General features: G+C 39.2%; 1 protein-coding gene across 2 annotated transcripts; it reads right to left on the reverse strand.

The window, feature by feature from the left end:
- Positions 1-950: 950 nt before the first annotated feature.
- On the reverse strand, positions 951-17,482 carry mfn2 (mitofusin 2). 2 transcript variants are annotated; one of them, XM_066644268.1, is made up of 18 exons: positions 16,014-16,418; positions 12,554-12,732; positions 11,601-11,736; positions 10,926-11,088; positions 9,229-9,353; positions 8,869-8,977; positions 8,396-8,503; positions 7,690-7,843; positions 7,324-7,391; positions 7,093-7,214; positions 6,620-6,746; positions 6,141-6,245; positions 5,837-5,939; positions 5,448-5,668; positions 4,858-5,013; positions 4,480-4,676; positions 3,296-3,430; positions 951-2,979 (listed from the first exon to the last, which is right to left on the reverse strand). In XM_066644268.1, the coding sequence occupies exons 2-18, from the start codon at positions 12,726-12,728 to the stop codon at positions 2,910-2,912; spliced, it is 2,274 nt and encodes a 757-aa protein (XP_066500365.1). In that variant the 5' UTR covers positions 12,729-12,732; positions 16,014-16,418; the 3' UTR covers positions 951-2,909. The 2 variants fall into 2 exon arrangements, with proteins under 2 accessions (XP_066500365.1, XP_066500363.1); XM_066644266.1 differs by lacking the exon at positions 16,014-16,418 and adding an exon at positions 17,119-17,482 and having other exon boundaries at positions 952-2,979.
- Between the last annotated feature and the right edge of the window lie 999 nt (positions 17,483-18,481).

Raw genomic sequence — 18,481 nt, forward strand, 5'->3', positions numbered from 1 at the left:
TTAGCTTCAGCTGGTACTTTTCCTTGCTGCTAATGATAATTAACATGCTAATTAGGTCAGGGAACATTGAGAGTAGTCATACTTTATTCATTAAGACTTAATTACTGTTTGAATACTGAAATATTAGTTAAGAACTAAGGGACTTCACCTAATGTGGGGGACACTTTCTGAATTAGCTTTGTTATTTTGGCCAAAATTCTATGACCTTGGCCCCTAAACCAACTCGAACAGCACAAGGACTGGCTAAAACCAAACGTATATCTGAGTAGCCCACAACCAGTGTGCCACCTGAAACAACACAATGGATATCAGAATTTATTTAGAGCACAAGCTAGTTAAAAATTTTATTTAATTAGACAAAAGTGAGCATTTTTCAGTAGTGTTACAACACCTCATTAAAACAGTTAATTAGCTCTCCATAATTAAGCAGTATGCAACTTAATTAACTCCACTTAGCTAAAAGCATATTTAATTATTCAGCTACTGTCAAGTCTACACAACAAGAATGATACATTTTAGAAGATTTGGGAAAATTCATTAAACCTTATCGTAAGCCGTATATAAATTTCAGTTCAGTTTTTGAAATTAAATAAATTCCATTTTATTTACTGAGCTCTTTTTACAACAGGTAGTGTCTCTGCCAAACAACTCCATGATCCTGGGATTGTTGGTTCAATTCCTACATTGGGTCATGTCTGTTGTGTTCTCCCCATGTCTGCATGGGTATCCTCCATGTGCTCGTTTCCTCCAAAAAACACATTGGTAGCTGTATTGCCTTTATGTAAATGCCCATAGGTGTGTCAATGACTGGGTGAGTGTTTGATTCCCTGTGATGGACCGTGTTCTTGCTTTGTGCTCAGTGATTCTGTGTAGGTTCCGGACCCACCCTGACCCTGAACAGAATGAAACGGTTATGGATGATGATTTAATGAATGATCTCTTTTACCAGCAGGTGTTTTCACAATATAGGCTTACAGCATTCTGTACACATAGTCCTTTAGTCGACACCAGAGCAAAACAAAGAAAGAGAAATACATGAACAAACTGCCGTGTATAGACCAGTATGAACGAAACATTAGTGTGCAGTAATCTACAATAACTGTGCAAGGCTCTGAATATCAAACCATTGTTGCATTCTTATGTTGGGAGTACAGATCTTAATTTTAATAAATAAATACATACAATGAAGAAACAGTACTTTTTATTATTATTATTCGTAACATTTGTGGGTTACAAGGCATCATATTACAGTCACTACATGCACACATCTATACATAGCTACTGACGTGGAATCTATAGGTCAATAAGAGTTCTCTGCTTACTGACCACAAGGCAAAAGATAATACATTTAACGTAAAAAAGAAAAAAAAGCAGCAAATATAAAGTGCACAAACAGTGAAGATCCCTTCGAAGTGCTTCCTTCAAACACTTGGCACAAACCAAAACGCAAACCCAACAAGCTATTACAGGACTGGGAGACAGGAAGGATAACTGGTGGTTTATACACGTACATAGCCATTATATCTAGGGGCTGTATGCTCTTGGAATATACCTTCTACAACCAGTAATGATATTGCAGCTTGAGCCAATATGGTGCAGGTGTAGGAAACAAAATAATCCTGGAGGCATCATGTTATTGAAGATTTCATCCCTTTAAATATGATTAAACGATTTGTTCCTCAAAACAGAAATGCATCAGTTTCAAGCAGGATTCGCATAAAGCTAGTTCTCTGTTCAATTTCTATGTACTCTTCAGATCATTTCTCTTCCATCAATGTCTCTACTGCCTATTAACATCAAAATCTAAACCATACCATAAAGGTAAAGCACTTCTTTTAAGGAGTTTTCTTTGTTTACTATAAACAGAATACCTTCATACATTATCAACAACATTGCAGGTACTTCCAGCTCAATGCTGAATGAGTGCTACTACTGCACAAAACAGGGACCATGGCAAGTGTAACACACCGCTACATTTTAACCTGCCTTCTTTTGTTACAGAGCCAAAACCATCCTATTTGTTACTGGAGCTTTCAACATGCATCCAAAACTGGAATCAACAGCATCTGACTACCTTCTGGAATCGTTCTTATGTCTCATTTTGCAAACACTGATGCAACATTATAAACCAGCAAAGAGTATAAATTACATTAAATAAAACTGCAGTAGAATTAGACAAAGACACCAGCACAATGCATTATTTATATGTCTGTGCAAATCAATAAGGAAGCCTGCATAACTGCTGTCCATGCAGATTCAAAAGCCATGTCTTGATTAATTAGATCACATGGACAATACCTACACGACTCTGCTGAGTTGTGATTTGTGCACATCTTCACTGACATTAAGCATTTGGCGACATTTTTTAAACTCTTCCTTAACATTAAGTGCATTTACTAGGTGTGAAATCAACAAGTATCCCTGATATTGATTTCATCAGGTCGAGGAACCAATTGGCCCGTCAAACAAAATGTGAAGGCGCAATCAAAATTACTACCTGTCACATTCAACCTACTCTAGCAAGCAGGGAATATCACCGAATCCGAGAGTCATGACCTATAAAGATGACAAAGACAACAACAGCAACTTCACATGAAGTCAAATGCAAACAATAACTTAGGACATAAAAAGTGAGCATCTCTTTACAAAAAGAACATTAAACAAAAAGACCTGTTCGGTCACCTTTCCTCAGTGTGGTACAGTTCATCATGACCATACCCTCAAAGGCAGGAAAAGCTGATTTTAGAAAGTTGATGGCAAATGATTGTGTAGAGTCATATGAAGTCCTCTCTAAAAAAGCATGGCTAAAACGTGTTAGTTAATTGTAAAAGAACAGCGGTATAATCCATGTTAAGGATTAGTCAGCACTTTTAGTGTTGGTCTTGTTCGTTAATTAGTATATTAACCCTTTATCGGCCCTGCTGAAGGTACTGTTGGGTGAACATGTTCAGCTCACTGTCAAGCCAGCCAGCTTTATTCCTACAAAAACACAAACAGAGAGAGAATTAGACTGCTTACAAAATTTGTAATACCAAGAGAACTGAAAGGGCTGCAGGAAAAGGCTAATAACTGTGCATGTCAAAGCACCTTTAACGTGTCCCTGTACATGCAGCATTTATTTTACTCTTAAACATGCACAGTACCAATAATAAGAGGAGTTATTATTTTGGTCACTTTGAACCCCAAATTTCACCCCATATCAGTAAACAAATTGGTCTTAAGATAAGTCTAGTAACAACACCATTCCTCTCAGCATGACATCTATGGAAGGAATATTTAATATGTTGTTTGTTACCTGAACAGCTTAGCTTTACTCTGTAGAGTATCCAGCTGTTCTATCTTGCGGTTCATGTCCTGAATCTCTTCCTCCAGCTGCTGCCGTGTCACATCCACCTGCTGACACAGCTGGGCAAACGTGCCTGCCAACTCCCTGTTGCGCGCACACACACACACATATAGTGATCAAAAGAGCACTGATATTTAATCAGTGGAATACTTCTAAATCTAGCTTTCAAAAACTCTTGATTTTAATTTCCCAAGTGACACTTAAATCAATGCACCACTCCATACAAAATCTTGCACAAATGAATAAATACACAGCTATGGCTAAACAATAATTCAATATAAATATATTGACGATGACAATATAAAATGTTTCAATAATAATGATATGAATTTTATAATCATTTTCAATATTTAAATATACATTATTTACAGGGTCTGTCACTGACTGATGGACATTACAGGGTGCTGCCCTCAGTTCACATCGATATTGAAATTATATGGCATTGACCAAAATAAGAAATATATTGTGATATACATTTTGTGCATATCGTCCAGCTCTATACAGAGCATTAAATATTTTGTTCTTGAAAACACACCCAGAACGCAATCTCTCTAAAAGGCAGTGGCTCACACAAATTCACAGCATTGCATAGTTTTCTTCACTAGGTGGAGGTAGTGAGCAAGAAATTTGGTCAGCAAGAAAAAAAAAAAAACACCCACAAATCTGTGCTTATTTATTCCAGCTGTGATTATGTAATAACATTAAGTCAAAACGACATTTTCTTTAAAAGCACAACTTAAGCAAATTTACCAGTGGTGCTAGCACACAACTTTGGATTACACTGCAGTTCTCAGGCCAAAACTGCAACAGCATGAGGATTAGTGGAGATTTACTGGGAAATATTGGCTGTGATGCAGCATTGGGCCAGCTTTAAAGGCCTGCAAACTCACTCAATGTTACAGAAAAGGAATTGTGTCTCTTTGTTTATAGTAGAAATCAAAATAAAATCAATCATATCACTTTAAACTACCAAAGTCATTTGGAAAGAACATGAATGTGAAATAAACCATGAAATACTTAATTATATGGGTTAGTGTTGCAGTGCTGTAAATTATTAAATGGCATGTGACATTAACTTCCCAAATACAACATTTTACTGACATACGGTCTATATAATCTGAGCTGAGACTTACTGCTGGACTTGATGGCTACAGTTGGACCCAGTGTAGCTGACTATAAGCTGAAGCTTCTCACAGGCGTAGTCCACAAATTGCCTCTTGAATGCCCTTTCTTTAGCCCTGGTGGTCCAAGTGAGCCTTTCATACACATACAGCAGGCCATAGAGCCCCACAGACAAAGCAATCAGCCTCCATCCCACTGCCTTCCAGATCTGTCAGAGAGACAGAAAGAATCAACATTACTACAAAGCAAAAGACACACATATATTAGGTATGTTTCTACTTCAAATACATATCAAAGTGTAAGACAAAAACAGACATTTTTAATCCAGGAGGAGGCCTAGGTATATTTATAGTTGTTGGCATATTAAGAGGAAACTATATGATAATTACCACGCCTCCCACAACTATAATCCCCATGGACGTCCGGGAGGTGAGAGAAGCAAGTCCTGTCACCATGGAGACCATGAGCTCTTCTTGTGTCATGGAACCCTGAGGGAAAGGGGGCATGGCGGTACTGACCGGGGTGATGGCCAAGGGCCTGGGAACCTGTGGACAATCACACGCACATATAAATAAGAGACCCTTAGTGGAGAGCTAGGGATTTATCAGCAATAGACTGTTTTAAGCTTGAATTAGTCACATAGCATCATCAATACTGACCTGATATGGTTATAGCCTTAGAAGCTGTATGTATCAACAATTACAATGTAAAATTCACACTTCCAGTATTAACATTTAGCACTGCATTTTCAAACAGCCCCCCCCCCACAAAGCCTTACTGTAAAGTAAATTCACTGGCATTATTGTTAAACCAAGAAGATTAAATACAAACACAAAAATATCCTTTGTTTGTAACAGAGAGGAAGGTAACAAATATTGCATAGTTGTCTCACATTTCAAAGCTGCCTACAGAGGCTTGAGCTAATCTTGCAAAGAGCTAATCTAACTAATCTTGGTCATCACATGGATAAGGCCAGTACCTGGTCACTGTAACCCATAAGGGCACGGCGTGTGTTCTTAGGTCCAAGGAAGCGGTTGACCAGCATAGTCCAACCAAGAGAAAAGTGGAAACCAATGTCCTCCTGGAAGTCACTGCACAACTTGTCACAGTTGAGGTCATAGCTGAGGCTGAAGCACTGCCTGGACACCATCTTATCCACCTGTTCCCGGACTGATACAGGCAGAAGGGGCTTCAGGCCCTCTGAGTGAAAAGGCAATAGTAATGTTAATTAACCTGGCACTGTGGTTATATACAGGCCTCACATAGAGTAAAGTACAATAAATGAGTGTTTGATTGACAGATTAAAAAGTGATTTAGCAAGACATATAAGCCCTGAAGTGACCCGCCACTTATAAATATAGTACACACCTATCATTTCAGTGTGTGTGGTCTGAAGGGCTGCGGTGATAGCGTTGGAGCATCTCTCAGACATATTCCTGCCAAGTCCCTCCTCTATGTGCCTATGTAGCTCCTGCAATCAAACAACAAACAGATTTAACCTGCAGGAGCCAAAGGTCAGCCATCCACTTTTGTTAACACTAATAAGACACAGCATGACCAGAAAAACCGACGTTCCACCTGGAAGCACTCTCTTTAAACATTAAACAGTAAATAAGAAAGTGAAAGTAGAGAGCGTATTATTGAGAAAAACTGAAGGCTACAGAACACTTACATTTTTATACACCTTCAAAACCACTTGTGAGGGGTGGAAGTCCAGGTGGAACTCGTCCACTAGGACATGCAGTCTCCGTATTTCCTCAGCCATTGCATTTGACACCTAAAATGCAGAAACGATTATTGCAGACCTACAGCAACTCAACGATTAGAGAAAAACGTTCAAAATCAGGCTGACAGTGCTGGTGAATTCAAGTCTACACATTTTAAAAGTACAGGCAAGTACATACTTTGAGTACAAGAAATTGTATCTAAAAAAATTAATCAACTATAAGCGACAGGCAGTGAAAGACAGCACACACCGCCGACCAATCCTTTCTGATGGTACTGCACTGAGTAAGCAAGTTGAAAAATGATTGAGCTGATGAATGATTGAGTAATTAAAGTTTTCTACATACTGCTCGTCTGAAGAAGAGTACATAATGTTCTTTCTTTACAAGACAACAAAACAGCGTAAATGTAGATTATATTTGTTACCTGTTTCTCCACTTCCTCTGTGATCTTCTTGATTTTACTTTTACAGTCCAGGGTGAGCAGATCCAGCTGCTTATCTATAAACTCCAACCTGTCCTCACGTTCCTCTTTCGTCTCCATGCAGTGTATCCTAAACACAGAGTCAAAATAAACAATGAAGTAACAGCAAACACTAACTAATGTTCAGCAGGTTTGGATGTGCTGCTGAAATTTAAATTACATTGCTTTTTTCGAGTTTGGGTTCATGGTATGTTTTATAGTTTTATTTTAGTTTTTTAATTTGAGACAATCCAGCACAGTAATTATTTTCAACAGACAAATAATTAACAACTAATGCTTAATTAAATGAGTAAAATTCCAAGTCAGAATACACAGTTGCTCAGGGCATGGGATTTGTTCAGTACTGAAGGAAGCACTGTTCACCCTGGTTTAAGATAAACATTTCTCTTGGAACCTAGTGTTACTTGATTGCACACCTCTGCTCTTGGGCAGCCACATGCACAGAGTCCATGATCAGTCTGAGGGCTTCTGAAATCTGCTTTGCCCTCACAGTGTGCTGCTCAAACTTTGTTTTCACCGCTGACTGTGAGATGCACTCCTACAAGTACACAAATTATAAATAATCAGTTTTTTCAATAAAAGCAATTGGCGCCTATTAAATATATAAAAATATTATTTTAGAGCCTTAAATGACACTGAATCCTTACCTCAAAACGCCTCTCAAAGTTCTGAAACTCAAACATTCTAGCTTGAAAGCCTTCAGCCAGGGCACCACCTGCAGAAGAAAGAGGCATGACAACTGTGACAACCTGAGGCCATGTGGATGTAGGGCTTACTTTATGAATTCCCCAAGAATTATGCAGCTTAAGTCTAACACAGTAGAGAACCACTTCCTAACATCTCCATCTTTTAAGTACTGTATAAATCTTCAGATATTTACTGTAAGTTACAGAAAGAGTACATGGTGCACAACTTAAGTGCAGAGGGTTCATTGTTAAAGTATGAAAGCTAGATATTGTGGAAATCCCACAGTGCCCTGTTTAAGGCTTAAGACTTTACAAAAATATTGCTACCTGCTTCAGGCATGCCCTGAGCCTTTTGCACTCGTGCCTGGAGTACTTCTTTAGCAGAGACGAAGAAGATGCGATCACTGGCCTGTCCTCGGTCCACCACCCCAAGCTCATCCACAAGGAAACTTGTGCAGCGGTCCATGTGCTGTCGTCTGACCTGAAACAAGCAGGTGCTTTCACTCTCACATGCTCAGCCTAATACAGACTAAACACTGATGTCCTCAATCACAAGGGTGTGTGTTCTGTAATGGCTTGTGTACTGGAAACCAAGTACATTTAAAAAAAATCTTATAAATAATAAATCCTTACATTAAAAAATATACAGTTATCCATCTGCACATTGTTATGAGCCTCATTAGGTTTTATGTGCACTGCTGTGAAACACAGACGGATCACAATGTCAACACAACCCAACTATTACAGTAATATTTATCTAAAAGACTCTTTTCTTAGATCAAAAACATATATTAATCAAGACAATCCCATTAAAAAAGCTGTCCCTACTGCAAGCAATAAACAAAATAGAAGGAATCATCATCTGGGCTTAAGAATATGTGTCATGCCCATACCACATTAACAGTTTATTGCTGTAACGTTTTCACACGTGTCTGATGTGCTATTATCGATGTAACATTACACACTTTTGTGGTACTGCAGAGGCCTAGCCTTCTGGAGCACGTGTCTTGTGTGTTCTGTCGCTCCGTCTTACCTCTTCCATGTACTCAGGTTCACTGGCCGAGGCATCCCAGCGGTTATTTAGGATAAAGATGTTGGGGCTTGAGAGTCGCTCATTCACCTTGTGGAAAAATGATTTCTCCTACAGAAGGAAAGATTGAGAGACACTATGATTCTAGACCTTAGTCAAACAATTATGTTCCCCATCCAAATCCAGCTAATCCACTGCATGGATACCATCCTGTAGGTGTTAAGATTACAGACATTCTTTGAGCGCCCCTGATCCAATAGAGGCCTCTAAGCCTAGGCCAGTGTTAACTCACACAATCACATTCCCATCTGCAAAAGTCTTTTGTTTGTGTCAGAACTGCTTAGAATTATCCTTGTGGCATTTGGTTCAATAATCCTACACATTTAATTCCTACCAACAGCAAAACAACACCTACGCTGAGAATCTGACTCCATTTGGAGGGGGAGGAATGCATGTATTTCATGATATAAACTCACCGTTTGCATCAGGGTAGACTCTGAATTGGCCACCAGCACAAAAACATCAGCATCCAGGCAAAATTTGTCAATCCAGCTGTCCAGCTCTGTGGTGACATCTATGCCAGGGCTGGGAAAAATTTTATGATATACAGATAAAATAATAGATTAAATACAGCTCTGTGTGCTCACTATTATTAGTTCTCTTTCAATAAGTTTTGTTCCTACTTGTCATATAAATACACACAAATATTAATTATGTTAAATAATAACATGGAATTCTGAAAATAAAATTATCTGCCATGACCTGGTAAAAGTGTCTAAAGACTGGTGTTAAGACAGAGCATTAAATCTGTGTGTGTCTCTGATCTGTCAGCTTACCTGTCCACCAGCACCAGGTCGTCACGCAGCAGAGCACACTTTCCTTTAGGCCACATGACACACACCAGGCTTCCCGCATCCAGATCCTCATCTTGATGCAAAGCATGGGCCAGCTGGTTCACTGTCTGTCAAATGTGAGCACACACACATTAAAACAAACCCTACAGGTGCAGCTTAGTGTAATTCCTGTTTGTTTTTGTTCTTTTTTTGTGTGTTGAACTCTCATGATTAATATATGATGTCAATTTAGTAGTTTTTTCATTATATAAAAGTGGAGAGTGTTTGGTTATAAACTGCAGTGAAGGTTAGTTGCTCAGTAACTTCCTCAAACAGAACGAAGAACATAACTCAGCTGACTGCTATGCTATGGATCTTATTGGTGCCATTTAACACCTCCATAATGGAGCAAACAGATTACTTAAACAATAAGCTAAACGCTAACATTAGCAAGACAGTTAGTTACCTGGCTGTCATAAAAAAACAAACAATGTCTTCATTTAAATCTTGTTTAATCAGCGATGCCAGATTCACAATAACGCAAGCTTGACTGCATTCTTAGCCTTTTGGTCAGTAGCTAGGCTAGCAGTCAGGATGTTACGTGAGATACGAGGGGGGGTGAGAGAGTGACTACAAGGGGGTATTAGAGTGGCACTCTGCCCCAGATCCAATGCAATGCACATACATTTGACAGCCAGAAGCCAGGTCCTGCTGTGGCTGAGCTATATTCATGTGCTGATAGGGATCAAAAGCTGGGTTTTGTGCGCTCTCCAAAGGAAACGTAAGGCTCATCAAATAGTCCTGTATATGTCAATTAACTTTAATTTCAAATATAATAATGATTACCAATGAGAGCTAGTAACATTCCACAGAGGGTAAGGTTTTCCAGGGAACACAGACGTGACTTTCTCTGACCTGCAGTGCAAGTCATAAGACCAGGGGTCGGATGGTAAAACGTGTGGCCCTGTGACAACTGGCCAGGATGAACCGCAGACTCTTTGCAGGGCTAATTATAGGCCAGTCAACTGACAGAGCTAGAATGTATTAGTCTACAGTGAGGGAAGTGTCGAGTTTTATATTGCAATCACACATTTGTATAAATTTATAGTGTCACAAACTTTCATAATCTAATGCAAGGATGAAGCTGACCTACAACAGTGCTAGGAAACAAGGATCCTTCCATAACCTGCTGCTACATGTCAGCAAACAGGGCCTTCTACATTCTTTTATGCTGTGGGTTGTTCTTTGGCTCAACACATACAACTGGACATGGTACAGTTGGTTTGTTTTGCCTGGTGAAGAATGTGCAACAGATACTAATGCAGGAGACATGTGCCGTATTGTTGTATCACTCATTTAAAACTAACTCCTCTAATTCTTAGCCTTGAGATATAAATTAAAGGTGAAATTGGTTTACTGTATTAAAAACCAGAGAAGCCCAAAATATTATATGAATGGAGGGCATTCTTCTGAGACTTTCTGATATAGAAAGCAATACCTGTCTGTAAAGATGCTAACTTGGATTCACTGGACCTTTATCAGACTCTCAATGCATTCATATGTAGACCTTTGTAGATGATAAGAACATTTATTCAACATAAAAACACAAATAATCTATGACACGTGAAATAACTCAAAATCATGCACCGTATGAGCTCTGGTTCATATCAATTGATCAGTTAAAACAAAACATCACTCACTTTAATACTCTTCCTTTCATCTGATCCCTCTGTAAGCAGAAACGCCTCATTGCCATCAGTACCTTCTACGCGCAGGAAGCAGTTGGTGGTGTGTCCGATTCCTGAAGGTAAGACTTTATCCCACAGCATGGCGTTGATGACAGAACTTTTGCCATTGCTGGTCCTGTGGATACAAGAGGTTCAAGAGGTTTCACATACAAGAGTTAGTTTTTACTCTCAACTTTTTTCTCTCAAAGTCTTGAAGAGAAGCTTTGTTTAAGAGCGACAAGTAACACTCATCTCTTTTTTTTTGGTGAAACCATCTAAAGTGAACTGAACAAAAATTTGCATAAGGCCTTAAAATGCAAGTCTTTTTCCAAACGTTTATAAAAAATGTAACCACTATTGTGCAAAGCAAAAGTGGATATGCTAAAACAACAGATAAATTTAATGTGTCATGAAACTAGGCTCAGGCTGTCAATTCATATAATTTGTTATAGAGTTATGCAATAAACAGCAAGCAAGTGAAGGCAAAGCCCTAAGTACATTAACCACTTAAAACACCACACCCTAAATAATAAAGCCTTAAACTCATAGGTATTTCCCCTTCCTTCTCCTTAAGCTGAAATGAGACCAAGCCCTAGGAATATTCAACAAATCAACTTCAGGTGTTATCAACAGTGTATAGTAATTTACCTGCCAAAGAAGACAACTTTCATGTGTCTACGGGACAGGACCTCACCGATCCCTGACACCTTTGACAGGTAACCTCGCACCTCCACCACCTGTTCCTCTGTAGTGACTGGATCCAGTTCCTCATTACTGTAGGTCTCTGTCACAGAAATACAACACATGAATGAAGGAAACTAGCAACATTCAGTGCTTTAAACATTCAGTGATGAGCACAAAATTAGACTCATGTCAACACAGAATAGAATGTGGTTTAGTTGTGTGTTGTTGCTGATTGATTTAGTTCATTATTTATATACATAATCATATCATAATTAAAACATCTTGCATGGAAGGAATTAAAGAAAGATGGAATGGCAACTTGACTACTTAATTCTTCACCTATGCAAGAATTCAGAATGGAAACTGATGACTAAAAGGCAGTCTGCGGAAAGAGACACTCTTTTCTGCTCTTGCTCAGACACAGCACTGACTAAGCCGGACTTTGTTGCTGCTTGATCCTTTAGAAAGGCTAATATTGCCTGTCTGTTACATAACTGTCAGAATTCCTTTAGCAGGTTAACAGTCTTGGGAATGGTAAGTCTAACATCCAGATTGATAACTGTGTGATAAGCACTCCTAAAATTATTCGCCTGTATCTCACAACAAAGGAGCTAGTTACGGCCACGTGATGGCTACAAATATACAATAGTACAATGATTTTCTTCTTACTATATAAAATAAAATGCTATAAAATGATACTGCAGCCTCTTTCAACGGTCAGCATCACAACAAGAGTCACAAATGATACACTATACAGCTCAAATGCTGATCTAAGATCAGCTCTGGGCACCCTCATGTAATTGTGTTCCTCAGGAAGTATAAAGATGAACCTGGTCTCAGACCATTTCTCCTACCCTGAAACCCTATGTGAGAGGTAAGTCAAGCAGTTGAAATTACAGCAGTTCTGGAGCACCTACCCTCCAGAAAGACAGAGCTTTCTTTGATGTATGCGCCAAGCTGCTCAAAGATGCCGTTGATCTTTTTCTTGGCAGTGACAAAGTGCTTGAGCGGGGAGGCGTTCACCTCGGCCATGAGTCGCTTGTCCTTTTTGCCGATTGCACTGGTGTTGGGTCGCGGGAAAACCAGAGACATTGCACTGAAATCAGAGAGAAGAAAAATCAAAAGAATAGTAAATAATAAGGTAAACATCTAGAGACTCCCTTTAACAAATCAAAGAAAACATCTTATTCATTTTTTATTCATTCATTCATTCATTATCTGTAACCGCTGTAACCTATCCTTTTAAAGGCTAAGCACCAGCTCTATGAAAGTTCAAACAAATAAATACAGTGGAATTTGAGTTCCTAACTTGTGTTTATTGATAGTCAGAAAACATGTTATTTCTTACTAATTCAAGGAATAAGGTTTAAAAGACCGTTGGTCCCCCCCCGCCGCCCAACGGTGTTCGGAAACTCTAATAGGCGTCTTGCCTGTGACGTAGATGGTGGACAACAACTCTAGAAGCTGCACTTAATTTAATGCAAAATGACGAAAAGGTGTGTTGTTTTTGGCTGCAATCATTCAATAAACAGTGGGACATCTGTGAACAAATGGCCCAAAGATCCCAAAATATCCAGAAAATGGACTAAATTTGTCAACTTTAAACGGGCACTTTGGAAAGGACCATCCGCTCACTCCGTTATCTGTAGCTCATTTCACTGGCGCTTTTCCAACAATATGGGCATGTAAGGACACCAACGAAAGGTGTTCAAGAGCCTCTGTAACATGGAGGTAAACAGGGTGAGTACACTTACTTCGCCTGTTTTAGTTGGTGTTAGTTAACGTTAGCTTGACTCGCTAAACTCGGTGGCTCAGATTATACTCAGCTACGTAGCTGCATTACGGAGGTTTATAGTGTCGGGTGAATTCGAGTTTGACTTCGATCACATTTACAAGAATAACGGTACCTCTACATTTGAGTTTAGCTTATTGCTAGGCTATTGTCATGAATAATGTTGGTTATTTAGCTAGATACTGTCATAACAGTCGGTCATAACGGTGTTTTACCGCGGCGTTGTTCAGCTGTTGTCCACCAGTGACGTCACGGTTGCGTTCAAGAATTTCCGTAGCGAGCTCAGGTTTTTCCACCAATTTAATAAAATTGTCAGTTTTAAAGCAAATTAAGCTGCTATTTTCATTTTAATTCATACTTATATACGTCAGTAACTAAAATAATGTGAAATATTCATGGAGGTACATTAAGTGCTGGTTAGTCTTTAAGTTTTATAAAAACTCAAACATTAAATACAATACAAAAATCTAATTATTAAAGACATTTTGAAGAAGTCATCTGGTCTGGTATTACATGCATGTATGTTGTACTGTTCCTCATATTTCATTTCTTACTAATACTTATTACACAGCAGGTTGATCTCAAATCTTAAAACTTAATTGCTGGGCTATACAGATCAAATGTTATACTGTAATAGTTTTCAAAAGTAGTTCATTATTGGATGATTATTAATAGTTAGTTAACAATTCATAGTGTATTAATAAAACAAATTAAATCAGTCTTTTTAAGACAGGTTTATTCTGCTCTCTTTACAAAGAATTATACCACACACTATTGTAGGTGTTAACCAGAATCCACATTTCTGGAAAATAAACTATTTATCTGGTTAAGATAAAATTAAAATGGTCCTTTTATAACTCTCTCAGTTTAACAGGAATTTACATACACTGTATTTAGCGAGTTTCTGAATCCAGTCAAAATCGGTAACTAAAAATCAATAACATTATCATCCATACCAAAGGCCAAGAGCAATTTGTACAAAGCTAAGCACGGAGTGTGAGAACTGCTGCTTCTTCAAAAACAGTAGGAACAATACACAATCAAAGCCCTTCTGATTGTTTCTGTTGAAAAAGATAGTTTCCAGATGGGCTTTGTTTGTTTTTACTGTGTTTGGAGAGGTAGGTAGTTTTGTTTACAAACTTAAAAATGTTAATAAATCAATAAATTATTGATAAAGAACAAAATCACAAGGCTATTCTAATAATACAATGAGAATATTGAGAAACACAATTATATCAAACAATAATATAATCCCTTTTTAAAATATACAGCATTGTTTTTAGCTCTTTACTGAAGACAGGCTTCCAAAGGCCACATGTATCTGCTACACCCTTGCTTTAATTCTGCATATACAAACATGCAGGCATGTGAATAATGAACAATGTTTTGCCCTCACACACTTGTGTCAGGGAGACAGGATAATATTTACTGCTGGGGATACAACATAATAACCCTGGGAAAGTCAAATAAGGACATGCACCAGAGCAGTTTCACTTTTAGTCTTTGTGAAATGTGTGGACACATTTTGTCAGATACGCTGTGTACAGTGAAGACCACCTGCCATGCAAAGTTGCTTTCAGTGCACAACCTAAGGCCACAAAACTTCAGACTACAACTGGTCCCTGCCCTGATGAGAAAATTAACTTAATAAAAGAGACACTGAAGGAGAAATGCAGTAACACCCTGAAACATCCGCAAGGCACTTGGGCAGAGTACAGTTTATCAGCTTAAATCTGCAAAACAGTTCAACCCCTGGGTGCAGTCCTTAGATAAAGAAGTAGGCGACATGACCACATTAGTCTTGAGGATTTCACCCGGAACAGTGCTGTCTGTCAATGCTGATTTTCACAAACAAATAGGACAGGAAAACGTGACTTTTTTGCATTGCTTTGAAACTATTCATTTTAATTTAAAGGACTAGTCTACGATCCTCACAGAATAATTACAATGTTAAGACAGTCATTTGTGTTGGCTTGATGTGAAATACACTATTTGAGAGAAAATTAGCCTCAGGCATGTTTACAGTTTACAACTTGGTTACAGATGGTGACCGGCAGGGTTTATCCCTCTAAATAAATAAATATATTCTGATGTCTGATAATAGATTTTTGATGTAACACTGGCCTAAAACACATGCGGTTATGTACCTGGTGGTATTCTTTACCAACGGGAAACACAACCAGTAGTAAAATAAATAAAGGAAAGGTAAGTCCTCATTGCTTCAAGTTTGTATTTTGCTGATTGTTTGTTTGTTTGTTTTTGGGTTCCTCGTGGTGGGTTTAGTGTTGTATCTTGTGACTCCATGTCCTGTGATTGATTAGTTTAGATGCCATATGAACCACACCAGAAGTTTTTCGCTTGGCGCGCATCAGAGTTTGAAATGAAGCGTTAATACTTTCTCTAACGAAAGTAAAAGTAAAATATTTTCCTCAAACATCAAGGGGCAAAATAGGAGTGTGAACGAAGCTTCCAAATTTTTAAAAACATACCATCACAGATCTAAGGCTTCTTAAGTAGTGAAGCACAGAGAAATGCTGAATAATAATCCAGAAAGCAGTCAATAATGGCTAGAATAATCGTCTTACCTTTCAGTACAGAAGCAACCTTGAGGTAAGATACTGTCCTGTAGCGAAAGGTCGCTACTGCCTAGTGCTGTATAGTGACAGTCCTGTGATGACCGTTCACCTAAATTCCAGACCTCAGTCAAACAAACTCAGAGCTACAGACACATGGCGGAGAGAAAGATCTCAGACAGTTCGAGCAGAGAGAAAACTCAGTGTAACCCCGTGTTATTCAGAGAAAACCACAGGCCGGTGTCAATGTCACGCAGACACGTCTCCAGCACACGTTTAACGCCCAGACTTCAGGATCGGATCTGGAGACTTAATCCGACCCAGCTCGTCCTCTAATTTCGCCGCTGAGAGCCGGGGGTGTGAGTTATCTGTTCACATTCGTAATGAACAACTCCCGAACTCTGCAGTCGACTCCGAATCTCGACTCCTGCCTCTGGGAGTCAACGGAATCGACTCTTTCCACTCCAATAACAACGTAGCACACACGTTCGATTCAAAGTGTTTCGACTCAGAGTCGTTTGCAAAGAGATAACATCTCTTTGCTACGATGTCCAAGAATCGACTCTCCAGGAGTCGACGCCCATGAAACAGTGATTTCAGGGTCACACCTCCACAGATACTACAGTTGGTTCTGGCTAATTACACTCTGCCCACTCGTTACACACGTAGACGTTTATTTTGAACTTGAGTAAAGTTACCTTAGATGAAACCTGAGGGACATGAAATGGAGCAGGCTGTCAATGATGAGATTATGTAACTAAATGAACTGCTAACGGGAGTGAGAGCCTTGGTGCGATTTAAGAACATGAATTAACGTCAGATGGCAGCCAAAACGCAAGCCTGTGTAGCATAGGAAACGTTATACCGTTAAGGCATATAGTTTAATATAGGTGTTAATGTGTCTAATAATCCAGAATATGCGAGATTAAAACATTAGTCAGTAAACAAAAAAAAAAAACATACACAATTGACCGAAAATGTGTTCTAAAACACAACTGTAGCTAATATCGTTAGTAAGGAAAGCAAGTGGTGATAACTTACTCTAAAAGCTTTGAATAGGAAAGCTCAGCTAGTTAAAATAAATAGCTAGATACCTCCACACAAAAAAAAAACTTACCAAAAAGGCGGGTGGTGGTTATAACAAGTCTTCAAGCATGTTTAATCCGGTATCCTCGAATAAATTTATCCTTTCTCTTCCAAAATATATCAGAGAAACTCTCTCTACGGCTAAAATATGTGGAACAAAACGAGCCTAATCCTAAACTCCTGGTAAAGCTAACAGTAACGCTGTCTAGCACTACTCCGTCTGCTCTGGTTTCGCGCCAGAAACGAGACTAGGAATATGCTAGAAAAAGACGGCTGTTTAATTCCGCGCGTATTAATGTAGTTTAAAAATGTCTAAATAAATAAAGGAGGTACGTCGTACCGTTCACACAGCACTAATAGCTCTCTAAAGCTATGACAGTGTATATTAGCATTGGGCTGTTCCACTCTCATTAGGGAATGCGCTAAACGCGTCATCTGAGCGCGCCACAGCGCCAGTGACAAGAGGCTGCGTCCCAATACGCTCCGCTCACTTACTCAGCTCACTCGCTCCCTACGATCTAGTTCCCCTGGTTCAGGGTTTATGCTTTCAATTCCAGAGAGTGCAAACACCTTGGTGGCTTAATACCCAGAAAGTTGGAGCTGTAGAGTAATTAGTGTTAAAGCCCTTCTTTATTTAGAAAACACCCCTTAATCAATTTTCATGGCAAATGAATCAAACACACAATATTTCCACTCATTGTGACTAGAAGGCAGGCCGGATTTTCTGAGTGCAGACGTTTTTCAACTAAGGTCTAACCCGTTCATTCAGATCAGGGCTGCGGTTAGCATACCCATAATCACTGGGCACAATTAGGGCAGTGGTGCCAGTCCATTGCAGGGCATTACACATTCACCCACACACTTGCACCAGCACACAGCCAAAGATTTTCTGTATTATGGGTGAAAAACAGAGCCCCTGGAGGAAACCCACACAGGTACAGGGAGAACACAAACTCCTCACCAAAAGTGAACCAAGGCATTTATTGAACTGAGCACACCAGACCCTGGAGCTGTGTAACAGTCACACTAGAGCCACCTGGCCACACAAAATGAAAAATTAAATTGTGTATTTACAAAATTGCTAACATGAGCACACCCCATTTCATACTTCCATGGCCACAATGAGGTGGCATGGTGACTCTACAGACAGATCAGCTATTACAATGCTCCAGATAACTTGGGATGCTCGGTTCATGCTAACATCAGGTCCCTGTTGGTGAGGAGTTTGGTGTGTTCTCCCAGTGTCTGCGAGGTTTACCTGCCTGGTTTCCTACCATGATTTAAAGGCTAAAGGCTAAGAAAAAGACTGTTCACTTATGAGATGACCTATAATGGGCTGGTGCCTTGTCCAGTGTGTGTTCCTGCCTTATGCCTCATTAGTCCTGGTAATATCC

This window comes from Hoplias malabaricus, chromosome 14 (genome assembly GCF_029633855.1).
Source record: "Hoplias malabaricus isolate fHopMal1 chromosome 14, fHopMal1.hap1, whole genome shotgun sequence".
In the NCBI taxonomy this organism is placed as follows: Eukaryota; Metazoa; Chordata; class Actinopteri; order Characiformes; family Erythrinidae; genus Hoplias; species Hoplias malabaricus.

What these genes read in the sequence shown, in the direction of transcription:
- mfn2 (XM_066644268.1), bottom strand. Translation starts at nt 12,728, where the DNA reads ATGTCTCTGGTTTTCCCGCGACCCAACACCAGTGCAATCGGCAAAAAG. An exon ending in GACCTGGTGCTGGTGGACAG is followed by an intron (nt 8,978 to 9,228) that starts GTAAGCTGACAG and finishes AATTTTTCCCAG; the next exon opens with CCCTGGCATAGATGTCACCA. An exon ending in TTATAGTTGTGGGAGGCGTG is followed by an intron (nt 4,677 to 4,857) that starts GTAATTATCATA and finishes TCTCTCTGACAG; the next exon opens with ATCTGGAAGGCAGTGGGATG.